General features: G+C 45.2%; 1 protein-coding gene across 1 annotated transcript in view; it reads right to left on the reverse strand.

Moving 5' to 3' along the window:
- The window catches only part of NPEPPS (aminopeptidase puromycin sensitive), a 71112-nt gene that overhangs the window by 49513 nt on the left and 4099 nt on the right, over positions 1-17500 (reverse strand). The window contains exon 2 of the mRNA XM_056547571.1: positions 4728-4812. Within this exon, the coding sequence (XP_056403546.1) occupies positions 4728-4812 (85 nt within the window). The remainder of the gene's footprint in view (positions 1-4727; positions 4813-17500) is intronic.

Below are 17500 nucleotides of genomic sequence, written 5' to 3' on the forward strand. Positions count from 1 at the left end.
ACGTACACACACACACACACGTACACACACACACACACGTACACACACACACACACACACGTACACACACACACACACACGTACACACACACACACACACGTACACACACACACACACGTACACACACACACGTACACACACACACGTACACACACACACGTACACACACACACGTACACACACACGTACACACACGTACACACACACACGTACACACACACACGTACACACACACACGTACACACACACACGTACACACACACACGTACACACACACGTACACACACACACGTACACACACGTACACACACACACGTACACACACACACGTACACACACACGTACACACACACGTACACACACACGTACACACACACGTACACACACACGTACACACACACGTACACACACACGTACACACACACGTACACACACACGTACACACACACGTACACACACACGTACACACACACGTACACACACACGTACACACACACGTACACACACACGTACACACACACGTACACACACACGTACACACACACGTACTGGTGGTCTGTAGGCACAATCCCAATCCAAACCTCACAAGGTGGTATGTACCAGGTTTAAAAGTGATGGATTCTCACACCATGTGATACCCATGATTTAGGAAGTCCTATGGCATCAGAAACGCGCTGGGTGTAGCTGCTGCCAAGTGCTCTGATGTTCTGCTGGACAAATAATAATGCTACATGTTTGAATGCAAACTTAGCTGGTCTTTGTTATTCTCATTTAACCAAGTTATTCCCTATCCACAGACTAGAAATAAATTAGCGGATTGGGGAGGAGCCAAACCCTGGGGAGGAAAATTTAGGCCTAGTATATGACAGAGCCCACTGCACACAAAGCCAGCGCTCTGTTGATTTTCTATAGGCTTTCTTGATATTGTTGAGTACATCGCAAGATAGGTGATCATGTTGTTATACCCGCTAGTGATAAATCTTGTCTTTCAATTCTGCTCCTTCAGTCCACTGCACAAACCAGAGATGCCTCAACTAGACCCACTGTATATCTTTTCTACTACATGGGAATCATCTTCAGGCCGATATGCTTTCACATGTCAGGCTATTATTAATAAATTATAGGCTTTACTGTAAGTGGAATATCCTCCTGCAGCCTCCACTTTCTTCTTCTTAAACATAACATCAATTGTCACACCCATTCTTAAGTCGCCCTCTTTCCTTCCCAACATTTCAACGCTAATTCATCACAAGCTGAAGTCACTTGATTTGCTTCCTCCTCTCTTCTCCTCCTTGACCCTCTGTAATCTCACTTGTCATTCGCTGAACTCAACCAAAGGCAAATATGTCACGATTAGCTCTACACTTCCTACTGAAACTGAATTCTGAAGTTTAGCAGATGTCCTATATGAAACTAATACTTTTTACACACACACACACTCATCTATATATATTGTAGATTCAAGCCCTCCATTTGAGCATATCTAGAATAACTAAAGAAAATGCTTAATTATTTGGTAACCACCCATAATCCTATTAGCAACTCCTAATGAGGTGCCTATTTGTGACACTAGTTGGTGGGTTGACTGATACATTTCCTAGCTGCTTCCTGCTCTTTGAAATGTGCTGCACCTGTATAATAAAGTATTTCCTTTTCTGTGTCTTTCATATACAGGTATCTGGATTTAGGAGAACACAACATGCAGTAAGAGTGGGTATCAGTGCCGGCAGAACTGCAAAACACTAGACCAAGTCCCCACTTGCTTCCCACCAAGCCAATCTCTCAAGCAAAAAAATAAAAAATAAAAAAAAGTCATATGAAAATATGTTAAGAGCCTTGCATAAATATTCAAGACTTTTTAATATTGTGTCAAACCATAGAATCAAAAATGTTTTACTGTGATTTTATGTATTTGACCAATACAAAATAATTCAGAAGAGGGGGAAAATATTAGGGATCGAACGATTATCGGTTTGGCCGATATTCACGATTTTTGACGTTATCGGCACAGCTCCCCGCACCGCCCGCCCCCCCCCCCACATTGCCTCCCCCATCCCCGGTTTGAAAGTTACCTATTCCCGGGGTCCGCGCTACTTCTGGCTCCTGCTGCGTCCTGCGTTGCGCAATGACGAGTGACGACCTCAACGCGACGTCACCGTCAGTGCGCACAGTGACAGCTCAGGACGGCAGCCAGAAGTAGCACGGACCCTGGAAACAGGTAATTATAAAACCGGCGGGTGACGGTCTCTGGCCCAGCAAAAGCCGCTGCAGTTCATCGATTTAAAGCACCCGCTTTAAATCAATGATCTGCAGCGGCTTCTTCGGGGCCGGGGGGTGGAGAAATAGCCGATCACTTATACCGATATTCCAGTATAAATTATCGGCTATCGGCCTGAAAGGCCACAGATTATCAGTATTGGCCCTAAAAATAAAAAAATTTTTTTTAAAAAATCGATATCGGTCGATCCCTAGAAAATATTACATGTTATATTACAAAGTTATTAAAACCCCTTCCCCCTCTGGGGCCATTTTTAATTTTTGCATTTTAGTTTCTAAAAACCTTCTAAAAATCATAACACTTTAAATTTTTCATCTACAGACTCATATGAAGGCTTATTTTTTGCCCCACCAATTTTACTTTGTAGTGGCAATCATTTCTACAGCGTAACAAAAAAAAATAAATAATATTTGGGGCAAAATTTGGGGGGAAAAAAAAAAAACACGCCATTTTGTAAAGTTTGGGGGCTTCCAATTCTATGCAGTGCACTTTTCAGTACAAACGGACAGCATATCTTTATTCTGTAGGTCCATATGTTTACAAGGATACCTAATTTATATATTTTATTTTACTACTTAAAAAAAAAAAAAAAAAATTATTACTACATGCACAAAAATTTGTAATGTTTAAAATGGTCATCTTCTGACCCTATAATTTTTATTTTTCCATAAACTGGGCAGTACGAGAGCTAATTTTTTGTGCCGTGATTTGAAGTTTTTATCAGTACCATTTTTGTTTTGATGGGACATTTTGATCGCTTTTTTTAGGGTATACAAAGTGACCAAAAATAAGCAATTTTGGGATTTTTTTTTTTTTTACATGTACTCCTTTGACCGTGCAGTTTAACATTATATTTTTTTAGTTTGGACATTTACTCTCACGGCGATATCACATTATTATTTATTTTAACATTTTTTTTTTAAATGGGAAAAGGGAGGGGGGATTCAAACTGTTATTAGGGAAGGGGTTAAATCACATTTATTGACTTAAATTTTTTTTTTGTCCCCATAGGGGATTATTACATGCATTATTTGATTGCATACACTAAACAATGCCAAGCCATAGCATATCATAGCATTGATCAGTGTGTTATCTGCGCTCGATTGCTCAAGCCTGGATCTCAGGCTTGGAGCAATCAAATGCTGATCAGACAGCGAGGAGCAAGGTAAAGTGTTGGCTGTTCGGTATGCCCCAATCTCACTACGGCGGTCCTGAACAGCGCGCTGAGCTAACCGGCAACAGCAATCTCCCGTTTTAAATGCAGCAATAAACTTTGATTGCGGCATCTATAGGGTTAATACCGGACATCAGCACGATCGGCGATGCCCGGTATTAGCCGCGGGTCCTGGTTGCTGATAGCAACCAGGACCCACCGGGTATGATGTGCGCTCACCTGCTGAGCACACGTCATACAGCGGGAGCCCACAGTGGACGTAATTATATACGTCCATTTGCGGGAAGGGGTTAAAAATCTAAATCAGAAAAAAAACTGAGACCCCCCAACAAAGATCTAGTGCAAGCAAATGCCTTCACAAGTCACATAATTAGTAAATAGGGTCCAGCTGTCTGCAGTAAATTTCACTCAACTCTCCGACCGACCTGTGGATCCCCTCACCCCACACGAATATAAATAGTGATCGCAGGAGACCCGATGCGATCAAAACTTGACATGTAATGTGACCTTTTTTTAAATGATAGTTAACCGTTACGTCTATCTTTTCAAGATCACTAAAAAGTCCAAAGCAGCGTATTTTTGAGGTGCTTGCAAGACTGGCCACATTTACAATGCAATGGTACAAACCAAGTCACTTTCTCTACTTCCCTAGAAACTGCCTACTGAATCCAGGCAAGATAAAGTTTTAGGTCATCTCGACACTAACATAATACAGTATTACAGCCCAAGTCCCAGGCTTGACCCACAACTTATGTCCTTAACAAGGACATTAATAGGAGTCTTTATTAGGCTAGTGATAAATCGGTCTGTACCTTAAAGGGGTACTCCACTGGCCAGTGTTCCGGCTGCGAACATTTCGTTCCGAACGTTGTACACGCGCTGCAGGGGTCGGCCACACCCCCTCAATGCAGGCCCCCCCCCCCCTCCCATAGACATGCATTGAGGAGCATGGCTTGACATCACAAGGAGGCGTGGCCGACCCCCGCAAATGTTCCGAACGCAGCCGGAACACTGGCTAGTGAAGTAGCCCTTTAAGGGTAGGGTCACGTGCTATATTTTGCTGCTGCGTATTTTACTAACATTGAAGTCACTGGGTAGCAAAACGCAGCTAATTTGACATCAATGGGTAGGAAAACACACAGCAGCAAATATTCAGTAGAATACAGCACGTGTGATCATACCCTTGCACATAACTAAACTATGAACACACAAAAAATACTTTAGGGTACAGAAAGGAAGTGTGTCTTGTCCCTTAAACATATATGGTAACTCACCTTCATCTCCTTCTGGCACATACGAGGCAGTGATAATGTCTATGTCGGCACAGTTCATAACAATCTGATTCGTGGCATTCGTCACCTGCAATAAAAAAAAAAATAAATACATTACACTATTAGGTAAAAACTAAACAATGTTGAACTTTATTCACTACAGATGTAGGATGTCTTCAGACATTGGGGAATACTCCATCCCCCTCCCCCCCCCCCTTTAAATCTTGTAGCAATTGTGTCGCAGAATCTGCATATGGATTTCCAGTAGATCATCACTGCTACATTGAAAGTGGAGAAATCTGTTGCAAAAATCTGCTGCATATTTGGAAAAGTATGAGCATACTGCAGACTTAAAGGGGAACTCCAGTACACAACATCTTATCCCTATCCACAGGATAAAGGAGAAGAGTCTGATCCCATGGGGGTCTGACTGCTGGGCCCTCTCGCTATCTCCTGCCAGGCACCCCAGCTCTCCCCATGCAAGGAGACTGTTGACCACCGCACAGGTAGAGCTACACGAGCGTGTTATCTCCTGCTTTCCCATAGAGATACATGTTCGACCAAGGTCGCTTCCAACAAGAGAAGAGCCGGTGTTCTTAACAGAAATGTTCAGGGTACCGAGAAGGACATCATGGAGGTCCCAGCGGTCAGGCCACCCGCAATCTGACACGTGGATAGTGGATAAGAAGTTGTGTACCTGAGTGTCCCTTAAAATGGTCAATATTGATTCAGTGAACCTTTGCATAAATCGATAGTTGCAGCAAACATAAGACACTGCTAAAATATCTTCTCAGAGATCACTGAGGAATCAGTTTAAATGCTGTCCATTAAAGTGCAACTGTCATGAAATTTTGGTGCAATAACCTGCACACAGCCTTTGTACTGTGTGCAGGTGGTGGGTTTAGCAATATTTTACCTAATATTTGGTGGCTTTCATGACTGCAAAAAATGCTTTTATTCAAAGCCACTGACTGTCAGATAGGCGTGGCACGAGGTACGTGATGCCCCGCCAGCACACCCCGTATGTCAGCGCTGGGACCGCTGTGTTATTGACACACAGGTCCCAGCACATGCGCCCTTCAGCTAATCTAACCTGCGCGCTGCTGTGTCATCCAGCAAGCGCTCGCTCCCGCCGCCGTCTTCCTCCTCTGTGCACCTGCGCAGTGCTAGGTGCAGAGAGTGCGCTTCCTCTCTGCACCTAGTATGGAGAACTAACCTGATTGTGCGCTGCTCTGCGCAGGCGCACTGAGGAGGAAGACTGCGGCGGTAGCAAGCGCTTGCTGGATGACACACAGCGGCGCACAGGTTAGTTTAGCTGAAGGGCGCATGCGCTGGGACCTGTGTATCAATCACACAGCGGTCCCAGCGCTGACATACGGGGTAGGCGTGGGGGTGGCGGGGCATCGCGTACCTCGTGCCACGCCTATCCAACTGTCAGTGGCTTTGAATAAAAGCATTTTTTGCAGTCATGAAAGCCTGCAAATATTAGGTAAAAATATTACTATACCCACCATCTGCACACAGTACAAAGGCTTTGTGCAGGTTAGTGTACCAAAATTTCATGACAGTTGCGCTTTAAAATCTACATAGGAGATGAGCTGACCGGAGTGAAACGCTGACTCCGGTCGGCTCATTTTTGCCCTGTATGCAGTTTTCCACCGGACCTAAAACCATAGTCGACCATGGTTTTTCGGTCCGACCGGAGTCAGCGTTTAACTCCGGTCGACTCATTGAAATGAATTACATATACGGGCAGCATACGGCACGGATAAGGGAGTGCCCGGTTTTAGCTCCCCCAGGCGTATGCAGTCATGTATGGCTGAAAACGTGATGTGAACCCAGCCTAACGGGAGACTGGAAAGGGCCAGAGGACCGACTATAGGAGCTTATAAGTGTATGAACTCTATGTAAGGATATAGAAGAGCACAGTGAAGAGTATTCTAGTCCAATAGTGGATTTAAACCCAAATATTTTAAAAGGAGCTTATAAGCGAGTATTGGATCTCACCCGTGCTGGATTTACAGTACTACTCTCCAATTTCTTCCATGCTGCTGTTTCTTATGTGTATAGAGATAAAGGGAACAAGATCTCTGTGAGTGTGCAGTGTATGGGACATACCATTGCACCTTGTCTCTAACCACTAGCTCAGAGAAAACTGAAATATGGAAATGGAGCCTGCAGAGGGGAAATATAATATAATAGTCCATGTGTACATCTATGGCAGCTTACCCTAAAACATAAAAAAATAAAAAGAATCCACAGCATGCTTGTCTTACCACACGGACCAATGTCGGCAGTGGAGTTTAAACGTGGTAGATTTGCAGCAAGTGATGGTACAACATGTTCAGATGAGGTATAGAAACATGCACGTGTTTCTGCATTTTTCAGTAAAGTCTCCACGCACACGTGTAAAAATTCACAGTGGAATCTCAGAAAAATGCTGCCATGTCTAAATGCACTTAGTGGACTATCCCTGTCTCAAGATTTCCCATTCAGGACTCTAGATAAGCTGGGTGGCAGTCCCTTGGGTGATGTGGCAAGATTTCCACATTTAATTCTGGTCACTCGATGGCAGGATGACTGGCAAAGCATTTATTGTCCCCTTGGATTGCCTAATCTTGAGAGGACTCAGTTCAAAGGTGAGAAGCAATTGATCTAGCAGATTTGCTAGAGTTTCCGAGGGCAGGCACCGCCGACCTGTCATCTTAGCCTATAGAAGAGAGCTATTAATGACGTTCAGCCGCCAGGACCAGGCCGTGTCACTAAGGAAATTTCCAGGCACAAGTGACAGAGCTCCGAGCACAAACAACCAGCAACAGGATCTGTCCGTATCCAGGAAAAACTGACTCAATATTGTAGGATCAACTGTGCCGTAATATAGCGGTATTTTCCATCCAGGTTTCATTCACACATTTACACAGACAGTGTAATGCAATGTTTCCAAACCATTGTGCCTCCAGCTGTTGCAAAACTACAACTCCTAGCATGCCCGGACAGCCAAAGGCTGTCCGGGCATGCTGGGAGTTGTAGTTTTGCAGCAGCTGGAGGAACGCTGGTTTCTAAAAATGCCCATCTTATGTGTATGGGGGGCCTCAAAACTCTGCCTCCACAGAGGATGTCAGGGAAGAGAAGGATCGGGCATGCTGGATTTCTAACGCCTAACCCTTTTGTTCAGCATTCGGCTGAGCAAAGTGTGTATGCGTGTGTATGGTGGAGTCGGAAGAAATAGGCGCTTGTCTGCAGTGCATACTGGGAGCAGTAAGCTAGAAACAAGGGACGACATTTATCATTGTCTTTAGACTGTTTTTTGTGTCTAGAAAAGGATGCAAAAAAAAAAAAAGACCCCAGTAGGGTTTATTTGTGCCTTTTGGTTTACACATTTCTGCAGATTTTGAGCTGCAATCCACTGATTTTGGCAATGCACCCGATATGGAAGGGTTTTATGAACTGCGCCTTTTTGTGAAAAGGTGAAAAAAAGGTGCAAAGCCACTGAAAAGTCTCTAAAACTACCCCAGCCCAGACTTCACTTAGCTTTTTGGTGGATGTGAAGAGAGAAATTTCAGAAAATGTGACCGGCAAAAAAATTGATCAAATGCTCTGTGACCATTTAATAGATTTGGTGCTCCAGCACACAAAAAAAAAAAGGTGTCAAAAAAAATGCTTCACTTACACCTACAACGAGAAATGCTTCACTTACACCTACAACGAGAAATGCTTCACTTACACCTACAACGAGAAATGCTTCACTTACACCTACAACGAGAAATGCTTCACTTACACCTACAACGAGAAATGCTTCACTTACACCTACAACGAGAAATGCTTCACTTACACCTACAACGAGAAATGCTTCACTTACACCTACAACGAGAAATGCTTCACTTACACCTACAACGAGAAATGCTTCACTTACACCTACAACGAGAAATGCTTCACTTACACCTACAACGAGAAATGCTTCACTTACACCTACAACGAGAAATGCTTCACTTACACCTACAACGAGAAATGCTTCACTTACATCAACAATGATAAATGCCGGTCAAAATGTAGAACTCGCAGAGATTTTGATAAGCAGGTAGGCTTTAAGCTGCCATACATCAAGTGTAGGTTACCAGAATTACTATAATATCATTCCCTAAAAACCAGGAAACTAAATATCCTTAGTGGCATCTGTGGGCAATGCTAGAGTCAGCCCTGGGACTATGCCAGCTTGGTTTCTGCAGGTAATAGAATTTCCTATTGTTTGCCACTTAGTCTCTGCAATAAGTAGATCCATTTCCTCGCTTTACTGGCAAAAAGACAAGGAAAAGAGACAAAGCGCCCTCCGATATTATAGGCAGGTCAATGATTACAGCTCTGAAGTAAATTCACAAGGGATGAAAGTGCTGCAGATTTTTCTTTGTTGCAGGTAAAAATCTGCTGCAGAATACAGAATTAGGCCAGTGGACGAGATTTTAATCACACTTCACACGGCATACATTGCAATGTGGATCTTTTAAGTGTTACTGTCCCTTAAATTAACTCATGTGTCGCATAGACTTATCAAAAATTAAAATTGTTCAAGGTCTCAGTGCTGAGACCTCCTCTGATTATTAGTTATAGTCGGGTGAAGTTTGCTTTTCTACCTTTCTTGGTGAGCACAGGAGATGGGTCCTAATATAGCCCATAGGGCCCTTCTAATGCATTGAGCGCAGAGGGGAGGAGTGAAGTACAGTGGTCCCTCAACATACGATGGTAATTAGTTCCAAATGAACGATCGTTAGTTGAAACCATCGTATGTTGAGGGATTCGTGCAATGTAAAGTATATGACAGGGGTCTCAAACATGCGGACCGGCGTGTGCGATGCCGACTATTGAGAGTGCCGGCGATGCAGGGGATCCCGAAGAGGATGGTCCGGAGCTCCGGTACAGGTAAGTGACACCCACCGGACCACACGGGGCACCTTAAATGGCTATCCGGCAGCAGCTAAAGCAGTCTGCGCTACCGGATAGCCGTTTATGCGATGGCCCCGACATACAAAAGCGTTGTATGTTGATGCTGCCTTCAACATATGATGGCCTCTCTGAGAGGTATTCAGTTTGAACCGGTATACCGCCCAGCACTACTTAGTAGTGGAAGCAGTCATACAGACGGAGTCCGACACTAAGCCAGGGCTTAGCGTTAGCCCCAAAACAAGCTAGTGCTAACCCCCGATTATTACCCCAGTACCCACCGCCACAGGGGTGTCGGGAAGAGGCGGGGAGGGCCAGTAACAATGGTCCTCGCCCACCCTGGTAACTGTTGTTAGGGATGTAAGAAAAAAATAGATTCGAGCGATTATCGCGATTTTTTCATTTGGAGATATTGAATCGATTCCAAATATTTTTGAATCAATTCTTTTAGGGATGTGGAATTTGTATCTCCTGACGCCCGGAACAGCATGTCCCGGGCATCAGGAGATACAAGTTCCACATTTGTGGAGCCGGGCAGGCCGGATCAGACGCGGCAGCACTCTGGGTGTATGGAGCGGGCTACGACTCGTGCCCACTCCATAATCTGCAGCCCCCGGCTGTTCTCAGTAGCCGGGGGCCGCCGCTAATAGTAAGCATGCGGCGATCGCCGCGGCTGGCTATTAAAGGAGTAGTCCGGAGCACATTTTTCTCATTTTATCCCGTCCGGGCTGCAAAATAAAAGAAAACACACATTCTCTTACCTGCCAACGAGCCCTCGGAGCTCCGGTACACTCCAGTACAGGTGTTGGGTCCCCGGGCTGTATTCTTCTTACTTCCTGTTAGGCTCAAGCTCCTTGTGACGTGCCGGGCTATCACCGGCCGCAGCGATGTCCCGCCTCTGCTGGTGATAGGCTGAAGCTCCGTGTGACGTGCCGGGCTAACAGGAAGTAAGAAGAATACAGCCCGGGGACCGAACACCTGTACCGGAGTGTACCGGAGCTCCGAGGGCTCGTTGGCAGGTAAGAGAAAGTGTGTTTTCTTTTATTTTGCAGCCTGGACGGGATAAAAAAAAAAAAAAGTGTGCGTTGGACTACTAGATCGCCGCTGTCAAAGCTGACAGCGGCGTCTATTGGGATCTATGAATGATCCCAGGTGGGCGATGTATCGGGATATATCGTGATGTATCGTCACCTAGACGGTATCGCAAAATATCGGGATTTATCGAATCGCCACACTGGTATCGCGATTCGAATCGTATCGCCAAATTCTTGGCGATTCACACCCCTAGTTGTTGTTTGGTTGGTATTTGGCTAAGAATAAAAATACTGGGAAACCTAAGCGCTTTTCTTTTATTATTTAATTATGTATGGGGGGGGGGGGAAACGCCATATTTTCCCCCCATATTTTCATTCTCAGCCATATACCAACCAAGCAGCAACAGCCTGACGTTACCAGGGTGGGCGAGGACCATTGTTACTGCCCCCCCCCCCCCCCCCCCAGCCTAAATAATGCCAGCCTGTTACCGCCTAGGCCCAGGAGCACCATATTTAACGCTCCAGGCCTGTTAGTAGCGGCTCTTCCTTGTGGCGGTGGGTACCGGGGTAATAATCATGGGTTAGGTGCTGTTTTTGGTGCTGGGAGTGGTCATGCGGCATGGGCAGGTGACAATCTTGTCCACCGCCCACCCATCTAACACACTTTCCCCATGCTGCACAACTACAATTCGCCGAAATGTCCTTACAGTAAGGACATGCTAGGAGTTGTAGCAGTGTTGTGTGGGCGGGAGATGTGCGGGCGGGTGACAAGCTTGTCACCCTCCTGTACATCTCCTACCCGCTTGTCCCACCGTGCCTGTGAAAATGAAAGTAAAAAAAAGTCGCACAAAGTCTCACCTGCGACTTTTTGTACAGCTTCGCTCCCCGACCACCCACCCGATAGCTATTGCAGGACTACACCTCCCAGTTACAGTGAGGACATGCTGGGAGTTGTAGTCCCAACACCTTGCAGGCAGGTGGTAGATGTGAGTGGGTGCCGAGGAGCAGAGCTACACAAAAAGTCGCACAAAAAGTCTCACCTGCGACTTTTTGAAAATCCTGTCATAGGCAAGTTTGTAAGCCAGGTCTGACCTTGCTTACACTTGCAACTTTTTGACAGGAATTTGCGACTTATTTGCTTATGTGCGACTTTCGCCAAGATAAATCCTGGACCACTGCAAAGTAAAAAGCTGAAAATTGCTTAGATAGGGCAGATTGGTATTTTATGCTTACTTTGTGCGACTTTTGTAAGCAAAAAAAGCTGCTTAAATCCTCTGATAAATCTATCTCAATGGGTTGGAAAATCAGCAGCAGAAAATCTACAGCATGTGAACATGCCCGAAGCATTGAAGAGGCTGCAGTGCTCACAAGAACACCAGGGCCCCTGACAGGTAACTGGATCCCTCTGATATGTAATATGGATGGCCGTGTGCCCTTTAAATTATTTTATAGGCTCAGAAGGAAAACCTATACAACTTTTAACTTCTGAGCCACATACATTTCAGCATCAAACCAATACCATCATGATTTACACAAAGTTTTGGCATCAACCCAATGCACTGTGTAAAATGCAAAGGTTTTTACTCCCACCAATTGATATATCTCCATAATTACAGATGTGATACCTGAAAGACTGGGAGCACCTGCTGCAAAGGGAACAGGTATCACACCCAACAGGGCTTACTATGGTCCTGACAGAGCGTGGAGTAGGAATCTGTATCTACAGAGGTTTCACAGGAAGAAAACAGGTAACTAAACATGCACATGGGGCCTTGTACTTTACACCCTGGAAGGAGATCAATGGATGCGCACAAGTCAGGAAGGAAAAAGCTTATTAGACAAAAGGAAAAAGCTCGCACGTGACAGCCGACAATGATCTGTCAGGACAACGTCAGCTACAATCCTTTGGGTTAAGCTTAACACAGACATTAGGTTTTTCATGGTACACAATGCCAGTTTTACAGAATCCCTAGGGACTGCTTGATTGTCTCAAATAATAAAAGCAACAGGGACCGCTAGAGCTGGTCTGTCATACAGGCTTTATATACACAAGTTGCAGGTCACTGAACAGAGTGAGAGAAAGATTTGTCTGAATGGATTCTGTAAAAATTGTCACTTATGCAATTGAAATGGGTATTTCCAGACAGCAGGTTAACCTGTTCTTGGATTCTTCATTACCTCTGGTCACCACAACAAGGCCAAAGAAGGATGGGGGGGGTTCTTAAAGGGGTACTCCGGCGCTAAGACATCTTACCCCCATCCAAAGGATAGGGGATAAGATGCCTGATCGCGGGGGTCCCAGCTGTTGCAAAACTACAACTCCCAGCATGCCAGACATCCTTTAGCATTTAGCTGTCCGGGCATGCTGGGAGTTGTAGTTCTGAAACAGCTGAAGGCACACTGGTTGGGAAACACTGTGATAGAAGGAGGGCTGTCAGCCACTGAGGGACACCACCATCAGGAGAAAACCTCTGCAGATAGGACAGATCAAAATGACGGCGCCATTGCAGATATTTCTGCCACAGTACAATAGATCTAAATGGGACTTGTAAACAGCTAAGTCAGTGTTTCCCAACCAGGGTGCCCCCAGCTGTTGCAAAACGACAACTCCCAGCATGCCCGGACAGCCGTTGGCTGTCCGGGCATGCTGGGAGTTGTCGTTTTGCAACAGCTGGAGGCATCCTGGTTGGGAAACACTGATCTAAGTACATGCTGCTGCCGAAACAACCCCATTCTCGAGATTTCAGTAAGGGTCTGTCTCCACAATGAAACATTTTAGTCATGTAATGATATAGGTCGCATAGATCATACTGTGAAAGAAGAACCATGTCACGTGACTAATACACACACACTAAACATGGAAACATTTTCATTATTCTAGACACGGGCAAAAAGTTGTTTTAGGGTGCATACACATCTAGGATTTGTGGATCCAGCAGCCGGAGAGTTTCAAAAATGCTGCCGCATCCACGCCTTCCCCCATTGATTTCAGAGAGCTGGTCGGGGTCATTAAAGGGGTACTCCGCCCCTAGACATCTTCTCCCCTATCCAAAGGATAGGGGATAAGATGTCAGATCGCCACAGTCCCGCTGCTGGGGGCACTGCGCTATCATTACAGCACAGAGCGAGTTCGCTCTGCACGTAATGACGGGCGATACAGGGGACGGAGCATCGTTATGTAACGGCTCCGCCCCTTTCAATACAAGTCTATGGGAGGGGGCGCGGCGGTCGTCACGCCCCCTGCCATAGACTTGCATTAAGGGGACAGGCCGTGATGGCTTGAGGGGCGGAGCCATGACGTCACGCGGCTCCGTCCCCTGTATTACCCGTCATTACGCACAGAGCGAACTCGCTCTGTGCTGTAATGATAGCGCAGTGCCGCTTTGAGGCGGTTTTGAAATTCTCCAGATCCACATATCCTAGATGTGAATGCACCTTTACATGGACTGCAAGCCATAATAATCAGCTCTACTGTGGGGGACGACACTGTGGGGCACCTAGTCATAGTTTAGCAATAAGGGGTTGGGTTAGATGGTTAATTTTCACATGTCAAACTATTGCAAAAAAAAAAAAAAAACACCCCAGAAATCAATCAGATCTGCCAACACTGTTATTACTATGTAGTAAATTTGTCATCCTAGTATTAGGGTCTGTAAATCTGAAGGCACACCTATGATCGGCTGGTACACGTAAGAGATAATTACAAGCTTGGCAAAGAGCTGGTACCTCCTGTCACATGCCAAAACGTCACATCTACGAGTTTCCTAGGACATTCACCTCGTACAAAAACAAAAACAAGAAGAACGCCCGGATTCCACATTTTCCAAAGCATAAAAATGATGTGTGAAATTTGGACATGGAACATGGGAGCAGAAGTGAGAGTTGTGCACAGCATCCAAAGGCATGACGGTCCCCGTATAAGGCAATCCCTTCTGTGCACTGTGCCGCCACTCATGCTCCTCAGGGCTCCTGCACAAGGGTGTATACTGAAGGGTGTAATGTATACAGAAAGAGTACAATATGGTGCCCTTAGACTTATACACAATGCCAAGGTATTCTACCCTCGAGGCATCTCCATAATACAATGCAAAACAAAGTCACTATATGGCTGCACAAAGATTGCCTATAGCTCTGTACTGCGGAGCCACTGGTGTGCTGCCATATAGTCCGCACCATGCCCATAGAGCCACGGCCTAGGTTCACACATGGAACTGGCAGTTTTTTAAAGAAAAACTACAAGGTATATCTTATTAACCCCCCCCCCCCCCCCCCCAAAGAAGTTATTAGCCATATTCTCAAAATGCCTCTCAAGATATTGTATGCATATTTTAATAGTAAAGCTCCATTGTGTAACACTGTGTGGTGCCCATGGTTCCTCTATCTTCAATCCGATCGGTCCCTTTCCTCTTCATGCATTACTATACATGTAGTCTTGCTTTCTTAACATCTAGAGCCAATACTTGTTCTTTTGGTTGTAAATGTTTTATTCTTATTGAATTAATCTTATGTCTACTCCATGATGGAATTTTGTGTTTTGGAATATGTGATTTGTACTGTTCTAAAAATCTTTAAAAAAAAAAAATTATTATTATAAAATAACCTAGAATATATTTTCTTCTGTATTTTAGACCCTTATTCTTACATCTTATTGCTGATGTGGCAGTCATAGGATAGGCTCCATCCAGGCTTGGTTTACAAATGCACAATGATGTGGGTTCTGTCTGGGTACGTCCGTACTGGGGAATTCCGCGCAGTACACAGTACCATCAATGTCCGTGAGACCAGTTTTCACTGCAGAATTTCAGCTGCGGACAATTCCGCCACTGAAATTGTTCCATGCAAAGAAAGAACATGTTCATTCTTTGCGCGGAATTCCGCAAATACTGCATAGCCGTCAATGGTGACGGCTCAATGACCCATGGTCCTACCGCCAAAGTATTTTCAGTAGATTCCACAGTGTGAACATACCCTAAAGCTGCCAACTTTTCCCATGAAACCTTTGGTTTTAGATGGGGCATTTGATAGGGATCGACCGATATCGATTTTTTAGGGCCGATACCGATAATCTGACCTTTCAGGCCGATAGCCAATAACTTATACTGATATTCCGGTATAAGTTATCAGCTATTTACCCCCACCTGGCCCCGCAGAAGCCGCTGCAGATCAATAAATTAAAACGGACGCTTTAAATCAATGAACTGCAGCAGCTTTTGCGGGGCCAGAGACCGCCGCCGCTACCCCATTGCCTCCCCATACCCAGTTTTATAATTACCTGTTCCCGGGGCCCACGCTACTTCTAGCTCCGGCGGTGTCCTGAGCTGTCACTGTGCGCACTGACAGTGACGTCGCAGGAGCCAGAAGTAGCACGGACCCCAGGCCCCGGGAACAGGTAACTATAAAACCGGGGATGGGGGAGGCAACGGGGTAGCGGCAGCGGTCTCTGGCAGGGGAGGCGGGGCATTATCGCCATATCTGCAAGGTAATTGCCGATACCGATAATGTCCAAAATCGTGAATATCGGCCAAACCAATAATCGGTCGATCCCTAGCGTTTGATCCGTGCACCTGGCCCTCTTATCAGGCTGCAATCTGATGACATCATGTATTCCACAAGAAGTCCGTCTGACCTCCTGCTGGAACCATTAGTATTGGAAGATTTGGAGAGTCAGGAATGTGATCACAAGACAAATTGGGGTAAAAAAAAAAAAAAACACCACAACACATGAAGGTATGGCTGCAACTAAAGTCGATTAGTTCCGATATTTCTTTTAATCGATAATGTTGATTAATCACTGCAGTCCTACATGGAAGCAGCTGTGCTGGAATGACACGCATTGTGCTGTAGGACGAGTGATGGTGAGGGTGTATGATATAGGCTTAAACAAAAAAAATTTATATATTTTATATACACATACATACATACATGGTATTTAAAACCCAGAGGGATTCTTTAACATTCACATACCAGGCACAGTAGCCTGGACTACGACACTACACTTTTACTGTCACCTTCTTCTTGGTCACCCAAAGGCTGTGCAGGGCTATGACTCCTGAGCTGTCACAAGCCACATGGGAATCTGTACAGGAAATAATCCTATTTATGTCTGGAAAAAGGTTGCGCTCTGCGATGTCCGCCCCATCTTGCTCATCACCCGTGAAGTGCTGACCGCTCTTCTGCAGGCACTACTACACACAAGCTGTCACATCACATTCTCCTATACCCAGGGCCACTATCTGGACAGTACTGGAGGAGTCAGGCCTAGTCTAAAGCTACAATTCCCCTCCATACAGTGCACATGTTGGTGGCACTTTTAGCACTCACGTACCACTCATCTGTTCTCCTCCATATCTCAGCATTACCCCCAGGAGATTAGAAGAAAGATATCAGAAAACATTTTAGACTAAACGATTGGAATCAGAAAAGAGAACTGACAAAATACTGATGGATTTAAACCGTGAGCCAAATATGAGGCCCTATTCATACTTTGTTAGGCTGGGTTCACATCACGTTTTTCAACTACGGTTCCCGCATATGTTTTCATTAGTGAAAACATATGGAACGGTATTGAAAACGGTATACATAGGCAAAGCATTGCAAACCGTATGCACCCTGATGCGTACGGTTTGCTTGCAATACGCTTTTTAAACAGTACTCCAAACCGTGTTCAACCACGATTTTGACTCTGGTTTAAAAACCGTATTGCAACCGCATAACTATTTTTTTTTCTTTTTTAACATGGACGTCAATGGGAAACGCACATGTATACGGTTCCATACGGCGAAACCGTATGCGTTTTTTTTCTTTGCA

Source organism: Hyla sarda, chromosome 12 (genome assembly GCF_029499605.1).
Source record: "Hyla sarda isolate aHylSar1 chromosome 12, aHylSar1.hap1, whole genome shotgun sequence".
Taxonomy (NCBI): domain Eukaryota; kingdom Metazoa; phylum Chordata; class Amphibia; order Anura; family Hylidae; genus Hyla; species Hyla sarda.